Below are 24,064 nucleotides of genomic sequence, written 5' to 3' on the forward strand. Positions count from 1 at the left end.
AAGGAGAGCGGAACGGAGGGGGACAGATAAGGAGAGCGGAACGGAGGGGGACAGATAAGGAGAGCGGAACGGAGGGGGACAGATAAGGAGAGCGGAACGGAGGGGGACAGATAAGGAGAGCGGAACGGAGGGGGACAGATAAGGAGAGCGGAACGGAGGGGGACAGATAAGGAGAGCGGAACGGAGGGGGGACAGATAAGGAGAGCGGAACGGAGGGGGACAGATAAGGAGAGCGGAACGGAGGGGGACAGATAAGGAGAGCGGAACGGAGGGGGACAGATAAGGAGAGCGGAACGGAGGGGGACAGATAAGGAGAGCGGAACGGAGGGGGACAGATAAGGAGAGCGGAACGGAGGGGGACAGATAAGGAGAGCGGAACGGAGGGGGACAGATAAGGAGAGCGGAACGGAGGGGGACAGATAAGGAGAGCGGAACGGAGGGGGACAGATAAGGAGAGCGGAACGGAGGGGGACAGATAAGGAGAGCGGAACGGAGGGGGACAGATAAGGAGAGCGGAACGGAAGGGGACAGATAAGGAGAGCGGAACGGAAGGGGACAGATAAGGAGAGCGGAACGGAAGGGGACAGATAAGGAGAGCGGAACGGAAGGGGACAGATAAGGAGAGCAGAACGGAGGGGGACAGCGGAGAGGCACAGGGGAACGGAGGGGGCACGGAGGAGGATGCAGTGACAGTCAGCGGTGACCGATCACCGCTGTATGTCACTAAAGCTGATGAAAGCTGCTGGGGGAGAATCTTGTAACTCCCCACGCGCCGATCACAGCTGTCCTCCAGGTATCGGGGAAGCATCGGGAGCATTTGCCCGAGTACAAGTACTTGGGCAAATGCTCGGTATCGGTGCCGATACCGATACTAGTATCGGTATCGGGACAACCCTACCTAAAAGATACTGGGTCTGCATCCTTTTAGACGTGTTCCTATTGGGAGTATCTCACCAAAAATGACATTTTTGTTGCAAGGGTGCCCGATATCTGACTTGTATTTTAGTGCAGACTTCTGAGAAAATCAGCGAGCCAATCACACAAGAAGAAAATTATGTTTCTGGGGGCCGTTCTGTACGCATTCTTTGTACAGAACACCTCCAGGTAGCCATATTGCATTTTCAGAAAAATACAGCAGCTGCAGATTGAAAAGGAAAGGCCATTTTTAATAACATTCATTTACAATATGACTTGTGTCGCAAGTTAAGTTACCCTTTAATACAATGACACTGTGTGGCATTTCAGTAAAGTAAAAAAAAAAAAAAAAAAAAAAAAAAAAAAAAAAGTGAACAGTGTGACGCGTTGCAATCTGAGCATCAGCACTGTAGTTATCCTGCTGCATTGCACACCAGCCGTGTTGTAATACAGCAGCTGTTGTGAATAAACCCCAAGGCTCACACCATACCGGTTCAACCTGCAGCCACATTTGCGTTGGCACAGCAGTCCATTCATTGCACCTATATAAAGCTGGGTACACACGAGCTGAATGTAGAGAGACATTGGGCAGTAAAAAAAAAAAAAAAAAAAAAAAAAGGCCAACATTCAGCCCGTGTGCATGTTGGTACAGCCAGCTTCTGTTGGTCGAGCATACAGGAACCCCATGTCAGAACACAACAGCTCAGCGGGGGAGATCGCTGTACTAATGTTGGATGGTTAGCATAGTGGCTCGACCGAGCTGTCAGTTTACTGTTAGTGTGCACTGGGCTTAAAATGCCAGAAAAAGGTCACTGCACCTTTTCCAAAAATCACAGCTGCAGTTTACCACACAGCGATAGGCGGTTCCCAGCACTAACACACGCTGCGGTTTCCAGTGCATGAGGATGTCATTCGAAATAGCACACCCTCCTGTCTGCTAACAGCAGCGCATTTTTTTTAATGCGGGAAAGCGTATAATTTACATGCAGTTCTCACCTGCAGAAGTGTGAACCTAGCCTTAAGACGATCACATTACCGTACACCATTATTCAGGATTTATTACAGTGCCAACGGTTTGCACAGCCCTTTAAAGTATGAGGGCAGGCATTACAATACAGTAGGAATAAGATGGCCCTGCTCCTTAGAGCTTACAATCTAGAAGTACATGTGTGATAAAACCAAATGTTTACAATATTGAAGGGGCGTTCCACCCAGAAATGGAGCTTCCTCTTATCAGATTCCACCCACCCGCCCCTCCTGGGTGCCATATTTGGCACCTTTCAGGGGGTGGGGGGTGAAGCAGATACCTGTCAAAGCCAGGTAATTGCTTCCACTTCTGGGCATGGATCGCCTCACTTTCTACGGTGATCTATGCAATGTTCGGCCTCCGCTGTCTTCTGGGAGAGACACAGGTCCCAGAAGACAGCAGGGACCATGCCGAACACGCAGCGCGACTCTCGCATGCACAGTAGGGAACCAGGAGTGAAGCCGATAACTCCTTATCAGGAATGGCGGCGGCAACGCCCGTGAGTGGATCAGAAGATCGGCTTCGGGTGCCAACATTGCGGTCTCCCTGGACAGGTAAGTGTCCATATATTAAAAGTCAGCAGCTGCAGTATTTGCAGCTGCTGACTTAATACCCCCCGGCGGAACGTCTCTTTAACTATGTAAACATCTTCCAGTAAACTGCTATGCATGCAAATAATGACATGTTCTATTTTCATTGTCATCTGGCAAACAAAATTAGATCATCATATCTCTTTCTTTGGTACTGCAGCACCGGAAGTATAAAACCCAACCAAGTCAGGTGAAAACGGAGCCTAAAAGGAAGCGTTTGGTGCACATAACTGCTGCCTCCTAAACACAGGCATAGTTAGCAGACATGCTCAAGTTATCAGATTACAGAAACCAAAGAAAAAAGGCGGGAACTTTCTGGCCAATTCCTACAGATGGAGCTCTATTACACTAGCAGACGTACAGTACCAGATGATACAACGCAGCCCTCAGGGCATACAGCTGGGGTTCGCAATAGTAGACAAGTGTAACATCCTTCACTCATACCTGTCCCTTTACCTGACTGTCACAGCTAACTGTGCCTCCCCTCCATGTGATTGTACCTGCAGCATACATCCTGAACCCTAATGCTCGAAAAGCAAGTACTTTTGGCTCTTCTGACAACAGGATCTGACAGTTGAGTAAATGCCATGAACTAGATGTATAGCCCAACACAAGTGAGAGTGTGGCTTGTTTTGGTATTGATCAGTGATTATTGGTGGCTGTTATGAAGTAGCTAACCTGAGTACATAAACAATACAGAAGGACAATAGAGGAGTGATCAAACAATGAGGACTCCCATTGACATGGGCTGATCGAAGGAAAGCACTGGAGGCCTGGATAGGTAGAAGAGAGCGTCTTTAGGAGTAATCAGGAGCTAACACCACAATCCCATTCATTTCTTCATTCATTCCCCTTGCCCAGGCCTGCGATCAGTAAGGAGTTTAGTACACACAGAGTTAGTAAACAAAGCAATGGCCCGTCATCACAGACAGCGGTAACCAATAGCGGCCCGCGTTAAGCTCAGTCTCCAGTATGATCGGTGGCCGTGCCGCAGCATGGTTGCTATGGGTTACGGGCGTGCTGTCTCGTAGGACCTATAGAAGTCAGTATAAAGCCTTCCTCCATGTTACTCACCCGTCCAGGCGGGCGCCCTCTGCCCCGCATCGGAGTGGCCTCCCTCTCCTCATCGCTGGAGAAGTCGGGGGTGCCGCGGTTGCGGGATGTCAGGTGCTGCAGATAGAGTTTCACGTAGACCTCTTTGCGCTGCTCCCCGGCCGGCAGAGACACGCTGTTGGCCACCAGCTCACTTTTCAGCTTGTCTTTGGTGAGGACGGACGGGTCTTGCAGAAACTCGGGCATGGCGCGGACATACAGGAGACACGGGGCGCCCGGGAATGCTCACTGCGCGGCGAACAGAGCTAGGCAGGAAGGCGCCAATTGTTCTCAGAGTGAGAGGAAACAGGCTGAGGCGTAATAACGGCCGTCCTGTATTCGACGGAGGAGCGGGACGCCAAACAATAACATGCGCGACGATTGGCCGCCGAGGAAAGCAAGGCGTCAGTTCATTGGCTGCTGGTTGCCTTTAAAAAATGAAGCGACATTACACAGAACGCGGCCTTTCCAGGAGAGACGCCGGCTGAGAGCGCATGGGAGGGGGGCACGCCTTTGTGTGGGGATGTGTGTCTGTCCTCATGGTGTGTATACTCCGTGTAATAATGTACAATTCATGTCATAATGTACTGGGGACAGGACACACCATGCACTTCTCACCCAGGGCTCTCCCAACACAGCTCTAACAATGTTACTACGCGTCTGTTTTCTAGGAGAAAACTTCCTGTGTAATGATCAGTAAAATACCTGCATATAGATGTGTTTATATGTGTAAACATGCATGCTTCTGCTTTATCCCGCTTTGCTTAGACTTCATTTATGCACTTACAAATGTGTGTGTTTCTACACGGGGGTGCAAGTACATTGTAATGTGCAGAGTTTTGTATTCTGTATCCTAGATCTGGATGCAAAACATGGTTATCCGTGTGAAGGGTCGCGCTGAAAATAATGCAGCTGTGTGCAGCAGACACATATGTGGGGGCTTTTGTTTGTTTTTTTTTTTCTTATATGCGGCTTTATGAATGAAGCCTAAAGTCCCATACACACTATTAGATTTTTTTTTTTTTTGCAGATTTTTGTCTTCAGATTTACCAAAACCATGTAGTGCAAGGGCCTGCCTGATTGGATACAAATTGAAACTCTTAAGGTTTAACCTCATATTCTATGGTTTTGGTAAACATGGAGACAAAAATCTGCAGAAAATCTAATAGTGCGTACGGGGTCAAAGTAAAACAGCTTAGCAGCAAGCAGGATATTTTTAACAAGATGCATGCTATGGCAGGGCTACCAAATTAAAATTCACAGTCTGGTCAGAAAAAATTTCTGCCAGCAAGTCATCCGAATTGCATGTTTGTGTAATGACTCAGATCTTTCACATCACAACCCCCTACTTGTATCTCAATCTTATTCCTACATCAGTGTTTTTAGTCCCCCCCCCAACATCACAGCCGCACAATTCACACCGTAGTTCCCCCTTCACAGTAGTCTTCTGAATCCCCCTCCCCTTCTCGTCACTCCCCCCCCCAAAACAGTGTCCTCAACTGCCCTTCAGAACAGCTTCCCTCCAAACAGTAGTGTCCCCTGCCCCCCCTTCACATCACCCTCCACGATATTGTCCTCCTTTGCCCCCCCCCCCTTCACTTGCCACAGTATTATCCTCTGCCCCCCTTCACCCTCCACAGCATTGTCCTCCTCTGCCCCCCATTCACCCTCCACAGCATTGTCCTCCTCTGCCCCCCATTCACCCTCCACAGCATTGTCCTCCTCTGCCCCCCTTCACCCTCCACAATATTGTCCTCCTCTGCCCCCCTTCACCCTCCAGTGTTGTCCTCCTGTGCCCCTCTCCTTTCACCTTCCACAGTATTGTCCTCCTTTGCCCCCCTCCTCGCCCTCCACGGTATTGTCCTCCTCTGCCCCCCTCCTCGCCCTCCACGGTGTTGTCCTCCTCTGCCCCCCCTCCTTTCACCTTCCACGGTGTTGTCCTCCTCTGCCCCCCTCCTTTCACCTTCCACGGTGTTGTCCTCCTCTTCCCCTCCTTTCACCTTCCACGGTGTTGTCCTCCTCTCCCTCCTTTCACCTTCCACGGTGTTGTCCTCCTCTCCCCCACCCCTTCACCTTCCACGGTGTTGTCCTCCTCTCCCCCACCCCTTCACCTTCCACGGTGTTGTCCTCCCCTCCCCCACCCCTTCACCTTCCACGGTGTTGTCCTCCCCTCCCCCACCCCTTCACCTTCCACGGTGTTGTCCTCCCCTCCCCCACCCCTTCACCTTCCACGGTGTTGTCCTCCCCTCCCCCACCCCTTCACCTTCCACGGTGTTGTCCTCCCCTCCCCCACCCCTTCACCTTCCACGGTGTTGTCCTCCCCTCCCCCACCCCTTCACCTTCCACGGTGTTGTCCTCCCCTCCCCCACCCCTTCACCTTCCACGGTGTTGTCCTCCCCTCCCCCACCCCTTCACCTTCCACGGTGTTGTCCTCCCCTCCCCCACCCCTTCACTCTCCACATCAGTGTGCTCCTCTGCCCCCCTTCAACCTTAACCCGCCACAGTATTGTTCTCCTCTGTTTAACTTATATACTGGGGTATGGCGCTCCCTTTAGGATAATGGGGTAGGGGGGGTTTATGTGTAATTCCTTGTACCTAGGACCAGTTTTGACTTCAATTATACCCCTATTGGTGGTACAAAATACCCTTACCCCTATAAAGTGCAGAAACTTAATGTGCAATATAGAGGTCGACCGATATGGGTTTTTCTCTGGCCGATGCCAAAGCCGATATTTAGAAATCGCGGTGGCCGATGGCTGATATATGATGCCGATTTTTTTGGGCCGATATATTAGGCCGATTTTTTTTTTTTTTTTTTTTTTTTTCCCCTTCATCTCATAAAATCTGACAGTTAGACCCCTTTCACACTGGGGCGTTTTTCAGGCGCTTTTGGGCTAAAAATAGTGCCTGTAAAACGACTCCCCTGCAGCCTCAGTGTGATATCCCGAGTGCTTTCGCACTGAGGCGATGCGCTGGCAGGATGTTAAAAAAAAAAAAGTCCTGCAAGCGGCATCTTTGGAGCGGTGTATACCGCTCCTCCACCACTCCTGCCCATTGAAATTAATGGGCACCGCTGCCGAAGCGCCTGCAAAGCGTTTCGGCAGCAGCGCTTCAGGGGCGCATTTAACCCCTTCTTCGGCCGCTAGCTGGGTTATAAGCGCCCCGCTAGCAGCCGAATAGCGCCGCTAAAACTAACAGCGTTTTACTGTCAACGCATGCCCGCTCCAGTGTGAAAGCAGCCTTAAGTAATACAGAAATTTTTTTATATTTAAACATTTATTAAACAAAACAAACCTCCAATCAGTTCACTTGTATGTAGAATTTAGATAAAAAAAATAACTATATCTTAAATATTAAATACACAAAAACAGGTAATCAAAACTTTTGGACGAAAAAAATGGGCTAACTTTACTGCTTTTTTTTTTTTTTTTTTTTTTTATTTCATTAGTGTATTTAAAAAAAAAAAAAAAACGTTTGAAAGGCTGCTGCGCAAATACCGTGTGACATAAAATATTGCAACAACCGCTATTTTATTCCCTAGGGTCTCTGCTAGAAAAAATATATGTAATGTTTGGGGGTTCCAAGTGATTTTCTAGCAGAAAATACAGAATTTTTACTTGTAAGCAACAAGTGTCAGAAAAGATTTAGTCTTTAAATGGTTAAACTGAGAGCTTCTCCACGGAGTTCAGTCTATTGATAAAAGAACCTGAAAGAGATACAAATGTATCTTCTTATCAGACTTGGCAGGCTGCCCAGGGAAGAGAGAAGAAAACTTCAGACAACTTGCATTGACTTATATTACAGAAGTCATTTGCAAGTCCCGCTGAAGGTATAATCGGCTTTTTTTATCAGCACAATCGGCCAATGCCGATTAAGTAAAAAAAGCCAAATATCGGCCGATATATCGGTCGACCTCTAGTGCAATATTCAGTGAACCATTTCATAATTCATACATGTGATCACGTTAAATATATATAACCAAACTAATATTTGGGGGTTATGTGCTGAACCCCTAATTAAATATTAGATTTTCACCAACAGGCCAGCATAAATACTGACTTATCCGCAAAAACCATACATACATCTTAAACCAATAATCGTAATCCTAGATGTGCTAAAACAATGATTTCCTGCAAACCCCTATATCACATGCACTCAGTGCAGGTGTGTGCAAAGCAATTAGTAATAAGTAGTAAATGATAATAAAAATAAAAAATAAAATTATAGTCCATATAATAATCAATCAAAATGTTCAAATCCGATGTTCAGAATTATCTCCAAAGCTGTGACTGGGGTGCTCTCAGATGATATTAGTGACTTATTGTGCTCCCCCTCACGGGTCCCCACTCACCGACTCCCGCAACCCCAAAAGGGGGCAAACAACGTAGGGTATCACGGCCACAGACTCCTCTCCACCGCAATCATCTTGGGTATCCGGATTGGTCTCCGTTCACCATGTTCTATTTAAGGTATGTTCTCAATGGCTCCCTGTGCTCCTGGTGAAAAATTCCAGTACTCCCCTCCAATGTTGCAATCTGATCAATGTGTCAGCAGCCTAAGAAAATGATTCCTCCTGCCTGAAGCAAACTGATGAAAAATGTTTGCCTATGCAAAGTTCTCCTCTGCCCACCCATTCACCCTTCACATCGGTGTGCTCCTCTGCCCCCCCCTTCTTCACCCTTCACATCAGCGTGCTCCTCTGGCCCCCTTCTTCACCCTCCACATTGCTGTGCTCCTCTGCCCCCCCTTCACCCTCCACAGTATTGTCCCCCCTTCTCCCTCCGCAGCATTGTCCTCCTCCTGCCCCCCTCCTCGCCCTCCGCGGCATTGTCCTCCTCCTGCCCCCCTCCTCGCCCTCCGCGGCATTGTCCTCCTCCTGCCCCCCTCCTCGCCCTCCGCGGCATTGTCCTCCTCCTGCCCCTCTCCTCGCCCTCCGCGGCATTGTCGTCCTCCTGCCCCTCTCCTCGCCCTCCGCGGTATTGTCCTCCTCCTGCCCCCCTCCTCGCCCTCCGCGGTATTGTCCTCCTCCTGCCCCCCTCCTCGCCCTCCGCGGTATTGTCCTCCTCCTGCCCCCCTCCTCGCCCTCCGCGGTATTGTCCTCCTGCCCCCCTCCTCGCCCTCCGCGGTATTGTCCTCCTCCTGCCCCCCTCCTCGCCCTCCACGGTATTGTCCTCCTCCTGCCCCCCTCCTCGCCCTACACGGTATTGTCCTCCTCCTGCCCCCCTCCTCGCCCCACCACGGTATTGTCCTCCTCCTGCCCCCCTCCTCGCCCTCCACGGTATTGTCCTCCTCCTGCCCCCCTCCTCGCCCTCCACGGTATTGTCCTCCTCCTGCCCCCCTCCACGGTATTGTCCTCCTCCTGCCCCCCTCCACGGTATTGTCCTCCTCCTGCCCCCCTCCACGGTATTGTCCTCCTCCTGCCCCCCTCCACGGTATTGTCCTCCTCCTGCCCCCCTCCACGGTATTGTCCTCCTCCTGCCCCCCTCCACGGTATTGTCCTCCTCCTGCCCCCCTCCACGGTATTGTCCTCCTCCTGCCCCCCTCCTCGGTATTGTCCTCCTCCTACCCCCCTCCTCGGTATTGTCCTCCTCCTGCCCCCCTCCTCGGTATTGTCCTCCTCCTGCCCCCCTCCTCGCCCTCCTCGGTATTGTCCTCCTCCTGCCCCCGTCCTCGCCCTCCACGGTATTGTCCTCCAACACTGTGGAGGGTGAAGGGGCAGAAGAGGCCAATGGCTGAGAGCATTGAGTGGAGTGTTCTGGCTGGGGGGGCGGCGAGCAGGGGAGATTGCTGTACTAACTTCAGATTGTTAGTACGGTGGCTTCGACTGGAGCTTTTAGGGAAAATTCTACTAGTGTGTACCAGGCTTAACACTTCCTTGGCAGATTGTAAGGTGCAGAATCTGGTGCAGCTGTGCATGGTAGCCAATCATTTTCTATTTGCAGCTTATTCAATTAGGCTTTGACAAAAAAAAAAAAAAAAAAAAAAATAGAAGCTGATTGGTTTCTATGCAGAGCTTCACCAGATTTTGCACACTCCAGTTTTAGTAAGTCAACCCCTAAAGCCTCGTACACACGGTACGATTGTTGACAGACTGTTGTCCTAAAATATTACCGTTAGTATGCTCCTTTTGACAATTGTTGTCCAATTTTCCGCCAACAAATGTTGGATGGCAGGCTAGTAAACTTTCAGTGGACAACGGTTTGATTTTCGTATGGTCAGTACACAAATCCGTCACACAAGTCAAAAGTACAAACACGCATGCTCGGAATCAATGCTCACCAAACACGAAATTAGCAGAAGGGGCCCAAAGGGTGGCGTCAAGAGTTGAAATTCCTCGTACTACGTCACTACGTTCGTGTTTGTGGCATGACAATTGTGTACCGTTAGTATGCAAGACAAGATCCTGGTACACTCCCTTTTGACAAAAATCAGACGCTCAGTTGGCCAACAATCGTACCGTGTGTACGAGGCTTTAGAGTCCACCAAAGCAAAGGAGAAGGATTCTAGAGACAGATGGACAAGTGATTTTACAGCTGAATGTGAAACAATATTAGCGTATAATGAAGATGGAGAAAAATTGGATGCTTTCCCTACTTCAGGGCAGCCTGTTATGGATACTACATTAACCACTTCAATACCGGGCACTTTTACCCCCTTCCTGATCAGACCAATTTTCAGCTCTGTCACATTTTGAATGACAATTTCGCAGTCATTCAACACTGTACTTAAAGCGGAGTTCCACACAAAAATGGAACTTCCGCTTTTCGGAACTCCCCCCCCCCCCCCCCCCCCCCTCCGGTGTCACATTTGGCACCTTTCAGGGGGGAGGGGGGTGCAGATACCTGTCTAAGACAGGTATTTGCACCCACTTCCGGCATAGACTCCCATGAGAGTCTATGCCTCTTCCTGTCCCTCCGCGCTGTCTCCTGGGAAACGCACAGCTCCCAGGAGATAGCGGGGACCAGTTACGATGCGCAGCGCAACTCGCGCATGCGCAGTAGAGAACCGGGAAGTGAAGCCGCAATGCTTCACTTCCTGATTCCCTCACCTAGGTTGGCGGCGGCAGCTGCAGAGAACCGAGCGGGTTCTCAGCGTCGCCTGCCGACATCGCTGGACCCTGAGACAGGTAAGTGGCCATTTATTAAAAGTCAGCAGCTGCAGTATTTGTAGCTGCTGGCTTTTAATATTTTTTTTTTTTTTTCGCGGTTTAGGTGGACCCCCGCTTTAAACTATATTTTTATCATTTTGTTCACACAAATAGAGCTTTATTTTGGTGGTATTTAATCACCACTGGGTTTTTTATTTTTTACTAAATAAATTAAAAAAAGACCAAAAAAAAAAAAAGTTTTCTTTGTTTCTGTTATAAATGTTATCAATAAATAATCTTTCTTCATGAATTTAAGCCAAAATGTATTCTGCTACATTTGTTTGAAAATAACCCAAATCGGTGTAAATTATTTAACCACTTGACCACTGGGCACTTAAACCCCCTTCCTAACCAGACCAATTTTCAGCTTTCGGTGCTCTCACACTTTGAATAACAATTCCTCATGCAACACTGTACCCATATGAAATTTTCGTCCTTTTTTTTCACACAAATAGAGCTTTCTTTTGGTGGTATTTGATCACCTCTGGGTTTTTTTATTTTCTGTGCTATAAATGAAAAAAGACCGAAAATTTTGTAAAAAAAAAATGAATTTTTCGTCATTTCTGTTATAAAATTTTGCAAATAAGTACCGTATCTATCGGCCTATAACACGCACTTTTTTCCCCTGAAAATCAGGGGAAAATCGTGGGTGCGTGTTATAGGCCGATCCCCGCCGATTTCTGTGTCATCGGAGCGATCGTGGCAATTGCCGCGGTCGCCGCCGACATACACAGCTGTGGGTAGATTCAAAAATGGCGCCGAGACTGCAGGGAGCCGAGATACACATACTCGAGTGTTCTCGGCTTTTTCCGGCGCCGCCGTCACGCCCAGTCCCGCCCCTGGACCTGTGTTATGTCCATCATAGGGCGGGACTGGGCGTGACTGTGAGCGGCGCCGAAAAAAGCCGAGAACACTCGGGTATGTGTATCTCGGCTCTTGTCGGATCCGAGATACACATACCCGAGTGTTATCGGCTTTTTTCGGCGCCGCTCACAGTCACGCCCAGTCCCGCCCTATGATGGGCATAACACAGGTCCAGGGGCGGGACTGGGCGTGATGGCGGCGCCGGAAAAAGCCGAGAACACTCGAGTATGTGTATCTCGGCTCCCTGCAGTCTCGGCGCCATTTTTTTGAATCTACACCGAGTGCACAAAGCTGCACTGACATGGCTGGACTGGGGCAGACCTGCACTAACGAAGCTGCACTGGGGCAAGGCTGCACTGAGGCAAAGCTTCACTGACAAGGCTGCACTGGGGCAAAGCTGCACTGACAAGGCTGCACTGGGGCAAAGCTGCACTGACAAGGCTGCACTGGGGCAAAGCTGCACTGACAAGGCTGCACTGGGGCAAAGCTGCACTGACAAGGCTGCACTGGGGCAAAGCTGCACTGACAAGACTGCACTGGGGCAAGGCTGCACTGACACTGAAAAGGCTGCAGATGGACAGATAAGGCTGCATTGATGGGCATTTTAATGTAAGTTTTTTTTTTTCCTTAAATTACCCTCCTAAAAATTTTTTTTCCTTAAAATTCTCTCCTAAACTTGGGGTGCGTGTTATACGCCGGCGCGTGTTATACGCCGATAAATACAGTAATTTTTCTTCATAAATTTGGGCCAAAATTTATACTGCTACATATCGTTGGTAAAAATAACCCAAATTAGTAGATATTATTTAGTCTGGTGAAAGTTATAGAGTCTACAAGCTATGGTGCCAATCACTGAAAATTGATCTGATCACACCTGATGTATTGAGGCCTATCTTCTTTCTTGAGACCCTAACAAACCAGGAAAGTACAAATACCCACAAAATGACCCCTTTTTGGAAAGTAGACATTCCAAGATATTTAGTAAGGGGCATGGTGAGTTTTTGAAGTTTTTTCCCACAATTCTTTGCAAAATTAAGATTTTTTTTTTTTAATTTTATTTTTATTTTTTTTTCACACCAAATTGTCAATATAACAGGTTATTTCTCTCACATGGCACATTCCACAAATGACACCCCAAAATATATTCTGCTACTCCTCAGTATTGTGATACCATATGTGTGAGGCTTTTACACAGCCTGGCCACATACAGAGGCCCGATATTGAAGTAGCACATTCAGGCGTTCTAGGAGCATAAATTACATATCTAATCTCTCAACCACCTATTACACTTTTGAAGGCCCTGGAGCACCAGGACAATGGAAACACCCACAAAGTGACCCCATTTTGGAAAGCAAACACCCCAACGTATAATCTATGAGGCATGATGAGTCTTTTGAACGGTTCATTTTTTCCAGAAGTTTTTGGAAAAGTGGAAAAAAAATTAAAACACTTTTTTTTTTTTTTTTTTTTTTTTTTTTTTACACACAGTTGTCCATTTCTAAGAGATTTTTCTGAGCAAAGGATAAACAAAAGATTACCTGTGGTTTTAGTAGTGCAGTTGTCACAGGAGGAGAGCCCTGATCCAGGCAGCAGGCAGGGACGTGGTCAGCGACAGTGAATGGAATTGTCCAAGGCAGCAGGCAGGAATTTTGTCCATAGTCGGTACAGGCAGGGATAATATCCATATACAGTCCAGGGTCAGTGCAAGTAGAGACATTGCCAGCAGTGCCAAAATATTGGTCCTGGTAGTAAGCAGGAACATGGTCCAAGTAGCAGGCCAGGAAAGAATGGGGACAGGGGTAGAGGCTTTTCCCACCCAAATCTCTTTGCAGCCTCTGAGTCTCCAGACCCTAATCGGGAATGAGAACTAAAAAATTTGTTTTCTTCATCCGGAAAAACAATTCTGGAGCCCCTCACATGTGAGACCCCTGTGTTCCCACTAGCATAGCAGGCTAAAATCCAAGAGGCAGGCAAAAAACAATCAATCCAAGAGGCAGGCAAAAAACGTGGTCAAACAGTCCAGGGTCAGTTCCAGAGCAGGCAGAGGTAGGTACAGTTTAGCGTTAGGCAGAAGCATGGTCATATAACAGGCCAGGGTCAGTTCCAGAGCAGGCAGAGGTAGGTACAGTTTAGCATTAGGCAGAAGCGTGGTCATTTAGCAGGCCAGGGTCAGTTCCAGAGAAGGCAGGGGTATGTACAGTGGCATAAACGGGTGTGGCGGTAAATGACAATTACGTTTACTATACTTCCCTAATAATGTAGAGAAGTATGGTAACGGTGGAAACATTCATCAATACAAAGGCCTGGTTGGGAAGGACAATCAGGACAATAATACACAGTATCTCTTCTAGTTCCTCCTTTGGTGCACACCCGGCATTTCTTCTGACGTTTCTGGCCTGTTTCATGGTGGGGGAGTCTTTTAGGAAAGTGGCGTTCGTGGAGTCTGCTCACTGAATCCGAGCGAATGCTTTCTGGTGCGCCTTCAGTACTAAAGGGTGGAGATAATTTCTTCTTGGTACTGAAGATAAGATATGGGGCTCTCTGTAGATTTACGGTAAATAACAAAACTATTGTAAATGGCCAAACTGAAAAGATATATGGAGACTTTTTTTTTTTTTTTTTTTATACCAAAAGCGCCTTTTTCTTGTGGGAAGGTAGGGTTCGATCATCTGATTTTCACGTAGGTGTCGTGGATCGTTGTGAGCATGTGGACGTTTCGTCTGTCCCTCCACCTGAGAGCCAATATCTCTTCATTCTGTAAAGAGGCCGTCTCCCCTTGTCATAGTCTTTCAGTAACGATCCTTTGCAGGAATCCCTTCTTATTGGCTCGCACTGTACCACACGCTGGAGTGTCCTTGTGGTAAAGATTGCGGAAGAGGGGCAAGCTTGTATAGTAGTTATCCACATAAAGGTGGTAACCCTTTCCAAGAAGTGGATATACAAGCTCCCAAACAACCTTTCCACTGGCTCCGATGTACTCTGGACATTCAGGGGGTTGCAGTTGGGTATCCTTCCCTTCGTACACCCAGAAGGCATAGATATACCCCGTTTCTCGGTCACATAGCTTGTAGAGCTTAACCCCATATCGGCCCTTTTGCTGGGGATAAACTGCTTGAAGCCAAGCCTGCCTGTGAAGTGGACCAATGACTCATCCACAGAGATATTTTGGTCGGGGATGAATAACGGGGGGAATTTCTCAGAGAAAAAATTTACAAGTGGCGAATTTTAAATAATTTGTCATGTGATGGGTCATTTCGGGAGGGCACTGGGTGTTGTCGTTGTAATGGAGGAAACGCATTATCATGAGGTATCCTAATCTTCGCATAATGGATGAATAGATTGGCATATGGTGGATGGGGTTGGTAGACCAATAGGAGTATAATTCATTTTTTTTTTTGTGAGTCCCATATTAAATGTTAGGCCTAAAAATAATTTAAATTCCACCACTGTCAATGCTCTCTACTCATAGGGACGGGCATAACTTGAACCAGGGTTGCTTGTTATAAATTGTTGTGCATAGAGGTTGCACTGGGCCACGATGGAGGATAATAGGTCTTGGGTAAAAATTAAATTGAAAAAATCAATAGGGGCAAAATTCTGTGTTCACCTGAACACCTGGCTGGGCTGTGAAAGGGGGGATGTTTGCTGCTCTTGAATTAGGGAGAAGCCACAGAGGGTTTTCAAGGGCATAGGGAAGGCCGGCATGGGTCCTAACGCTTTGGGGTCGAGATGACACCCCGCTAGTTCTTGGCCGTTGCTGCAGTGGTACTTCATTACTTCTGGATGGCACTGTGCTACTGGTGGGTGGCACTGAGCTGCTAGTTGATGCCACTGCATTTCTGGTGGATGGCATAGAGCTGCTGGTTGATGCCACAGCACTACTTGTGGTAGCCTGCTCCTCCATGCCAGATCGCCTTCGTTGCAGGGGCACACTTTGCTCTTCCTCCGATTCTGTATCAGACCCACTGCTTACAGCGGGTTCATATTCTGAACCAGAATCAGACGCAGACTCAGAGAGCTCCCTGCTGCTCTTGTCGGTCAAGCTAAGCTGTTGGTATGCCTCCTCAGCGGGAAAAACTTTTTTTTGCCATACTGGTGACTGTGGGCTGTGGTGACAAACTGCTGTGGTAGGGACACTTGGACAGATATGGCTGCACTAATGGGTGCTGATGAGGCTGGTCTAATGAGGGTGCACTGCTGGGTTCTGATGAGGGTGCACTGCTGGGTTCTGATAAGGTTGCACTAATGTACATTGTACACTAATGCACCACACTGAGGATGCACTGTTTATCTGGCACTGATGGGTGCTAATGAGGATCCACTGATATGGTGGCACTGATGAGCACTCACTTATGGGCACTGATGTGCACTATTGGGTACTGTAGTGGTGCAGATGAGCACTCTAGTGGTACTGATGGCACAAATGAGCACTGTATTGGCAATAATGTGGCACTGATAAGCACTGTAGTGCCACTGGGCACTGTAGTGGCCTGGTGTGGCACTGATGGAGCACTGACGTGGCACTCTGGCACTGTAGTGGCACTGATGGCACAGATGAGCACTGTAGTGGCACTGATGAGCACTATAGTGGCACTGATGGCACAGATGGGTACTGTAGTGGCACTGATGTGTAGTGGCACTGGTGGCACTGATGGGCACTGTAGTGGCACTGATGGGTAGTGAAGTGGCACTGATGGCACTGTAGGGCACAGATTAGCACTGTAGTGGCACTTGTGTGGCACTGCTGGGCACTGTTGTACTTTTCACTCACTGTTTGTCACTCGATCTCTCTCCTCTCACGCTGTAACGGTGTGAGGAGAGAAGAGAGCTGGGACCTTTGCATGACCCCAGGTTATTGACATTGTGATAGCTCCCTCATTGGATGGAGCAATCACATGGTAAAGGGCCTTTGTCATTGGCTCTTTACCGCGATCCGTGTTGCACCGGGTCCCGTAAACCCGGCGAGCACGGATACTTCAGTGTGCGCACCCCATCGGGGGCGCGCGGAGCGAGAGTTCCGGAGGACGTCCATGGACGCCCACCCAGAACAAGCCGACCGCGCTGTAGCCGTCTTTCGGCTATGGCCGGGTCGGCATGTGGTTAATCTGTAGGAAATTTATAGAGTCCACAAACAATGGTATATATCTGAAAATTGATCAATCCCGATGTACTGACGGCCTATCTCATTTCTTGAGGCCCAAAAAATGTCAGGGCAGTACAAATATCCCCCAAATTACCCTTTTTGGAAAGTAGACAGACCAAAGTATTTATCAAAGTTATATATGTGTTGTTGCCCCTATACCCTCACTTTTGTGTGCTATTCACAATGACATACCATGCATAAATAATACAGTGACAGAAAATTCCTAATCCTCAAAACAATGATATTATATATATATCGTGGTGTCCTGTGAACTCTATACAATATTGTGATGATACAACATGAAAATTTTATGTAAATTATAAAATACAGCTCCTCAAATGTCCTTTAAATCAATAATTGCAATTCAAGTGCTGGCGTTTTAGTGACTCCAACTAAAATACTTTCCACAATAAAAGTGCTAGTGCTTCAGTGAATCCCACCACCTTTCAAGCTATGCACTGACCTCTCCTATTGAGTCAAATCATGCTTTCCCCTAAGCTGTGGCATGCAAGGTAGGACTCATTTGTTTGCCTCCTCTGTTCCACTTGTTATCCTGACACTCTATCCGTAATGGGGTGTATGGCCCTTTAAATCCATGATATCACCTTGGTTTGATATTGATTTACACTGTGGGAATGCAATTAGGTTGTTTGCAGCCACCCATTAAAAGATTGCCACAACACACGGTTTTTGCTGAGGTAGCGTGGAATAACCCACTCAACCCTTTTTAGTCCAATGTATTTAGTAAGAGGCATGGCAAGTTTTTTGAATTTGTCATTTTTGTCATAGGTTTTTGGAAAATGAAGAAATCACTTTTTTTTTTTTTTCACATACTGTCATCAGTGCAGTACAGCATCATCATATAACGAGTATGACAGTGATCAGGGGCACTGACTGCTGACAGCATGAAAAAAAAAATATTTTTATTATTTATTAATTTTTTTTAACTTTTTATTTTTTATTTTTTTAACACTTTGACCAATATAATGTTACCATAGTAAGACTGTCCTACTCTGGGGAAGTGATCAGTATTTTTTTTTTTTTTTTACACATTATGTTTTCATATAGCAATGGATTTCATTGCTATATGTAAGCATTTTACTGAATGAACTAATTCAGTTTTTTTTTTTTTTTGTTGTGATTGGCCAGAGCTAATCACATGGTACATATGGGCTGTCATTGGCCCAGCCTGTACTATGTGATCACAGCTTGCAGTTTGAAAGGAAGCTATCCATTGTTTACAAATGTCATGTTACCTGCTGTGATTGGTTACAGTGGTTAGCAGGCCGGTACAGTGATCAGTCATCGGCTGTGTCTGGTGGACGCATCCGGTCAGATTGCTCCGTTGTTCGGCCCTTTGATCCGAGGGGACTTCATATGACCTCCTCCCAGATCGAGAGGTTCCCGTCAGCATCATTTTGCCATAGGGCGGGCGGGAACCGGTTAACCACTTGCCGCAAAATCATGTACCTGTACGTCATTCTGCTGTGTTTTCTAGTGATAATAACTGGTGCAGCTTAGCAGCCGCTCGATTCTTATCACAAGTAGCGGGAGGGGATGTCCCTCTCTTCTGCCGCCTTCTGCTGCTCCCCCTGGACTCTCCTGTCCCACCAGGAGTCCAGAGCAACCAGCCAGCATGTCCGCCAGCTGGCCGGAGACCCGAACAAAGCCGGAAATGGCTTTGATCGGGTCTCAAATCTAGTAACCCGGAAGTGACGTCACAACGTCACTTTAGGGTTTACTGGAGCCTTAAAGGTGCCCGATTTAAAAAAAAATGTCAGTATTCAAAACAGCCAAACTTGGCATTTTGAATGCTTTCAAGGGCAAAGGAGGGATTTAGGGTCAGATCCCTCCAAAAAAATACCTGGCATGTGACCATTACTGTCAAAAGGGATGTTAAAATTACTTGTGACAGCAATAAGAGTGATCTAATATTTTTTTAAAGGGACAGTGTAAAAATAATATCAGTTAAAAAATCCATCCATTCGTGCTCGCTCGCAGAAGCAAACGGCTTTACAAGTCGTGGCCGCAAAGGTAAACAGTGTTTAAACCACATGTGAGGTATCGCCATGATCATTAGAGTGAGAGCAATAATTATAGCACTAGACCTCCTCTGTAACTCTAAACTGCGTTGTCTATAGATATTTTTAAGTACTGTAGTTTGTCGCCATTCAATGGGTGTGCATGAACTGTTAGGTATCTATTTACTCAGCGTAACATCATCTTTCACATTATACAAAAAATTGGGCTAACTTTACTGCTTTTTGTTTTTTTTTTTTAATTCATGAAATATTTTTTCCCAAAAAATTGCATTTGAAAGACCGCTGCGCAAATACAGTGTACATAAAATATTGCAAGGACCGACTTTTTTTTCTTCTCTAGGGTCTCTGCTAGGGATGAGCTTCGAGTTTGAGTCGAACATGAGTTCAAATCGAACATCGGCTGTTCGATCGTTCGAAGATCGAACCTTATGGGGCGTTCGCGCCAAATTCGAGCCACGCATTATGCCCCATAATGCACTACGTAGTTGCAGTGCATTGCTGGCTGATGATTGGCCAAGCATGCACTATGACCCGAATGCTTTGGCCAATCACAGCGCCGTCAGCAAAGAGAGCCATAATTGGCCAAAGGCCACGCTCCACGTGAAGGTGGCCTTGTGTATTGTGTTGCTGGTGGAGAGAGAGTGTCATTTCATTTATTTTGAGCAGGGAGTTTATTCAGTTAGCTAGATCTCACTGCAAGACCTGCTGTATGGTTTCTAATATACTTCAGGCAGGCAAAAAAAAAAATTATATATATATATATATATATATATATATATATATATATATATATATATATATATATATATATATATATATATATATATATATATATTGTGAGCCTATATCTGACTGCAGGTAGTTCCTGATGTATGTTTTCAAATACACTTTTAGGCAGGCAGGTGATTCCGTAATCTGCAGTGCGTAAAATATATATCCACTGCATTCCAATCTAGCCAAGCCTATATCTGACTGCAGGCCATTGCTGGTGTACGTTTCAAATACACTTTCAGGTAGGCAGGCAGGCAAGTGATTCAGTGATCTACAGTGCATTAAATATAATCTCTATCTCGCTCTCTATCTCGCATTCTAGTCTATCCAAGCCTATACCTGACTGCAGGCCATTCCTGGTGTAATTTTTCTAGTAAACTTCAGCCGGTGTTTTGCGAATCCAATTTTACAGCATGTCTGGAAGGCCACCAAGGAAAGGCAGATGCTCACAGGCCACTAAAAGAGGGCAAGCAGGCTCTGTGTCTACAGCGAACAGTGCTGGTCGTGGACACGGTGCATCCTCAGCACGTGGCCGTGGGACACGCTTGTCCTTTTTTTTTTTTTTTTTTTTTTTTGACAGCTGGCCGTGTTGAGCCACAACATGCAGAAGAGTTGGTAGAGTAGATCACAAAGCCGTCCTCATCCTCTGTCACCCAGGCTAAGACAAGTTTGGCTGCCAATGCAGCTGCCAAATTGGCCTATTCTATCGGCTCAATGGCATCAGTGACTCCTTCCCTAGCTCCACCATGATGTCCTGAGGAGTCCCCCGAACTGTTCGACCACAGTGTCGGGTACATGCTGCAGGAGGATGCGTAGCGTTTTGAAGGCTCCGTTGATGGTACCCAGTTGAGGATGAAAGCAGTAACGTGAGCCCAGAGAGAGGGGGGTGTCTAAGAAGGACAAGAAACTGGCAGTCATGTTCCCCCAGCTGCAGCACGCTGCCAGGTTTGCTCCAGTGGCGAGGAGGGAGGGGATGATGAGGTCACTGACTCTTATGTGGGTGCCTGATAGAAGAGAGGAGGAGGAGGCGACACATCTCCAACGAGGCAGGATGCCCTCCAGGGGCCAGCTTAAGGACAGCCAACTGACTGCATCACACCGCAGAGCTCCACATGTGCAGGGCGCTGCTGACTCCACGCGTTTTTTCAAAAGTTCTTTGGTGTGGGCCTTTTTGAGATGCGTGCAGCAGATCGCACCTTTGCACTGGTACACCTAAATCCGATTGTAGCAGGCAAATTTCCCTACCCCAGTGGCTACACCGTCGAAAGAAATTCGGTCCCAGCCATCCACATGCTCGGTGGCTGAATGCTAGTTTGGCTAAATTGCTAGCACTCCAACTGGTGCCTTTTCAGCTGGTAGACTCTGCCCCTTTCGAGAATTTGTGGAATGTGCGGTACCTCAGTGGCAGGTTCCCAAACGCCATTTTTTTTCTCTGAAGGTCATTCCGGCTCTCTACCGGCATGTGAAAGGCAATGTCTTGGCCTCGTTGGACAGGGCGGTCAGCGGTAAGGTGCATATTACCGCTGACTCCTGGTCCAGCAGGCATGGACAGGGACGTTACCTTTCTTTCACGGCGCACTGGGTAACCTTGCTGGCAGCTGGGAAGGATGCAGGACAGGGTGCAGTAATGTTGGAGCTTGTTCCGCCACCACACCTCCAAAATGCTGGTAGTGGTTATTCTGCCACACCTCTCTCCACCTCCTTCTCTTCTTCTTCCTCTATGGCCTCTTCCTGTGCAGATTTGTTCTTGGAACCAGCGGTGCTCCGTAGGTGTTTCTAGCGGCTACGCAAGCACTCAGGCAAAAAGATGCCATGCGGTGCTTGAGTTGGTCTGCTTAGGGGACAGGAGCCACACTGGGGCAGAGATTCTGGCAGCTCTGCAGGGGCAGGTTCAGAGGTGGTTGATGCCACGCCAGCTTCAGCCAGGAATAGTGGTTTGCGACAATGGCACCAACCTCCTCTCCGCCCTCCGACAGGGACACTTGACCCATGTTCCCTGTTTGGCTCACGTCCTTATTTGGTGGTGCAGGTACCCAGGCTTACAGAATCTCCTGAGGCAGGCCAGGAAAGTCTGTGGGCAGGTCGTATAGTGCCAGTGCTCGGCTGGCTGACCTTCAAAAGGAATGGAACCTGCCCAAGAACCGCCCTCATCTGTGACATGCCCACCAAGTGGAACTCAATGTTGGCAATGCTGCACACGCAGCAGAGGGCCATCAATGAGTACCTGTGCGAGTATGGCACCAGGACAGGGTTAGGGGAGCTTGGCTTTTTTCACCTGCCAGTGGCTAATGATCAAGGATGCCTGCACTGTCCTGTCACCATTTGAGGAGGCCACAAAGATGGTGAGCAGTGACAGTGCATGCATCAGTGATACTGTCCCTCTTGTCTTCCTGTTGGAGCACACGCTGCGTGGAATAATGCACAGGGCACTTGAGGCAGAACAGAGGGAGGAAGAGGAGGATTTCCTTACCTCTCAAGGCCCCCTTTATCCAGACAGTATTCCTGCAGGCCCACCTATCACACAGGAAGGGGAGGAGGATTGTGTCAGCATGGAGGTGGAGCCTGGTGCCCAGAATCAGCAGTAGTCTTCAAGGGATTGTTTTCAGTCCCCAGAAACCCATGGACTTGTAAGTGGCTGGGAGGAGGTGGCTGCGGATCATGTCGTCCTTAGTGACCCAGAGGACTCTGGACCGAATACCTCAGCAAACCTACGCTGCATGGCCTCCCTGATCCTGAAAAGCTTGCGAAAGAACCCTCAAATTTGTGGTATCAAGGAGAGGGATCAGTACTGGCTGGCAACCCTTCTTGATCCACATTACAAGGGTAAGGTGGCGGAAATTATCCAGCCTTCGCAGAGGGAGCAGAGGTTGAAACATCTTCGGGAGGCCTTGCAGAAAGGTTTGTGCAATGCGTTTCCAGAGCCTGGGAGGTTTCAATTTCCTGGTCCTCCTGGACAACGTGTTGCTGAGGCTTCGGTCAGTACCAGAAGGAGCGGTGGAGAAGGTGGCCGTCTGACCGATGCGTGCAGACAATTTTTTAGTCCGCAACCCCAAGGTCTGATCGGTTCCAGCAGCCATCGCCAGCGTCTGATTTACATGGTGCAGGAATACCTTGGGGCAAGATCAGACTTGGATACCTTTCCAACCGAAAATCCACTGGGTTGCTGGGTCTTGAGGATGGATCACTGGCCAGAGCTTGCACAGTATGCAATTGAGCTACTGGCCTGTCCTGCATCCAGCGTTCTATCTGAACGCACATTGCTGCTGGAGGCTTTGTAACCGATCAGAGTGCGCCTGTCCACAGACTCGGTTGATCAGCTCACCTTCATAAAAATGAATCAGTCTTGGATCACCAGCTAGCGCCAAGCACCTGATGCTAATGTAACCAATTAATTTTTTTATGAATGTGAGATCCCTTGACTGCCCATGCTGATGCTGAGTGACTATCCTATTCCTCCTCAATGTTCATGTTGATAGCGTCTAAGAACATTTTTGGCTCTGGGCACCAGCACCAGTGCCTAAAGCCCATTTTTTCTGCCCCTGTTTAACAGGGGCGTGTGATTACAATTTTTGCTGTAATATTTTGCAGCAGGGCTTGTTCATGTGCTCAACTAGAGTATCTGTGAGGGGTTGCAGTGTTGTGGCACCAGTGCCTAAAGCCCAATTGTTCTGCCCCTGTTTAACAGGGGCGTGTAATTACAATTTTTGATCTAATATTTCACAGCAGGGCCCGTTCCAGCGCCACCAAGAGTAACTGTAAGGGCTTACTGTGTTGTGGCAACACCACCACTAAAGGCCCAATTTTTCTGACTCTGGTCAACAGGGGCATGTAATTACAATTCTTGATATAATATTTCACAGCAGGGCCCATTCCAGCGCCCACCAAAAGTAACTATGAGGGCTTACAGTGTTCTGGCACCACCAACACCTATGGCCCAAATTTCTGCAGAGTATATACGGCAGGCCCTATAGTATATACAGGCGGTCCCCTACTTTCAAACATCCGACTTACAAACGGAGGGAGACAACAGGAAGTGAGAGGAAATATACCCCTAGGAAGGGAAATTCTCTCCTGTAAGAGTTAATATGGGAAAAAGGTGTCTCCACTGATGCTTTATTATCACCAATCCTTGTTTCCCTAAAAACCCCAAATTTCAAAATCCAATTGTCATTGGGACAGAAAGTGAGGTGAAATCTTCTGAACAGGGGCACAGACGGCAAAACAAATGTTACAGGGGTGTGATAATAACCATTCCCTATGTTATCCAAAAAGCTTAAAATAGATTTTTTGGCTGAGCTAGACTTAAAAAATGTACCTGTTCCAAATTGCAAACAGATTCAACTTAAGAACAGACCTACAGTCCCTGTCTTGTTTGGACTGCCTGTATACTGCTGTTCAGAGTATATAGGGCCTGGGGCCCCACGCCTTTCTTTTTTTCATTTGGGTTCCCCTTAATATCCATACAAGACCCAA

The 24,064-nt window shown here is 47.7% G+C and overlaps 1 protein-coding gene across 2 annotated transcripts in view; it reads right to left on the bottom strand.

Annotated features, from left to right (window-relative positions):
• Positions 1–4,026, bottom strand: part of TMPO (thymopoietin) — a 77,414-nt gene extending 73,388 nt beyond the window's left edge. For both annotated transcript variants that reach the window (XM_073620262.1, XM_073620261.1), the window contains exon 1: positions 3,607–4,026. In XM_073620262.1, coding sequence (XP_073476363.1) covers positions 3,607–3,831 — 225 coding nt within the window. In that variant the 5' untranslated portion in view covers positions 3,832–4,026. The remainder of the gene's footprint in view (positions 1–3,606) is intronic.
• Positions 4,027–24,064: the final 20,038 nt, after the last annotated feature.

Source organism: Aquarana catesbeiana, linkage group LG03 (genome assembly GCF_042186555.1).
Source record: "Aquarana catesbeiana isolate 2022-GZ linkage group LG03, ASM4218655v1, whole genome shotgun sequence".
NCBI lineage: Eukaryota > Metazoa > Chordata > Amphibia > Anura > Ranidae > Aquarana > Aquarana catesbeiana.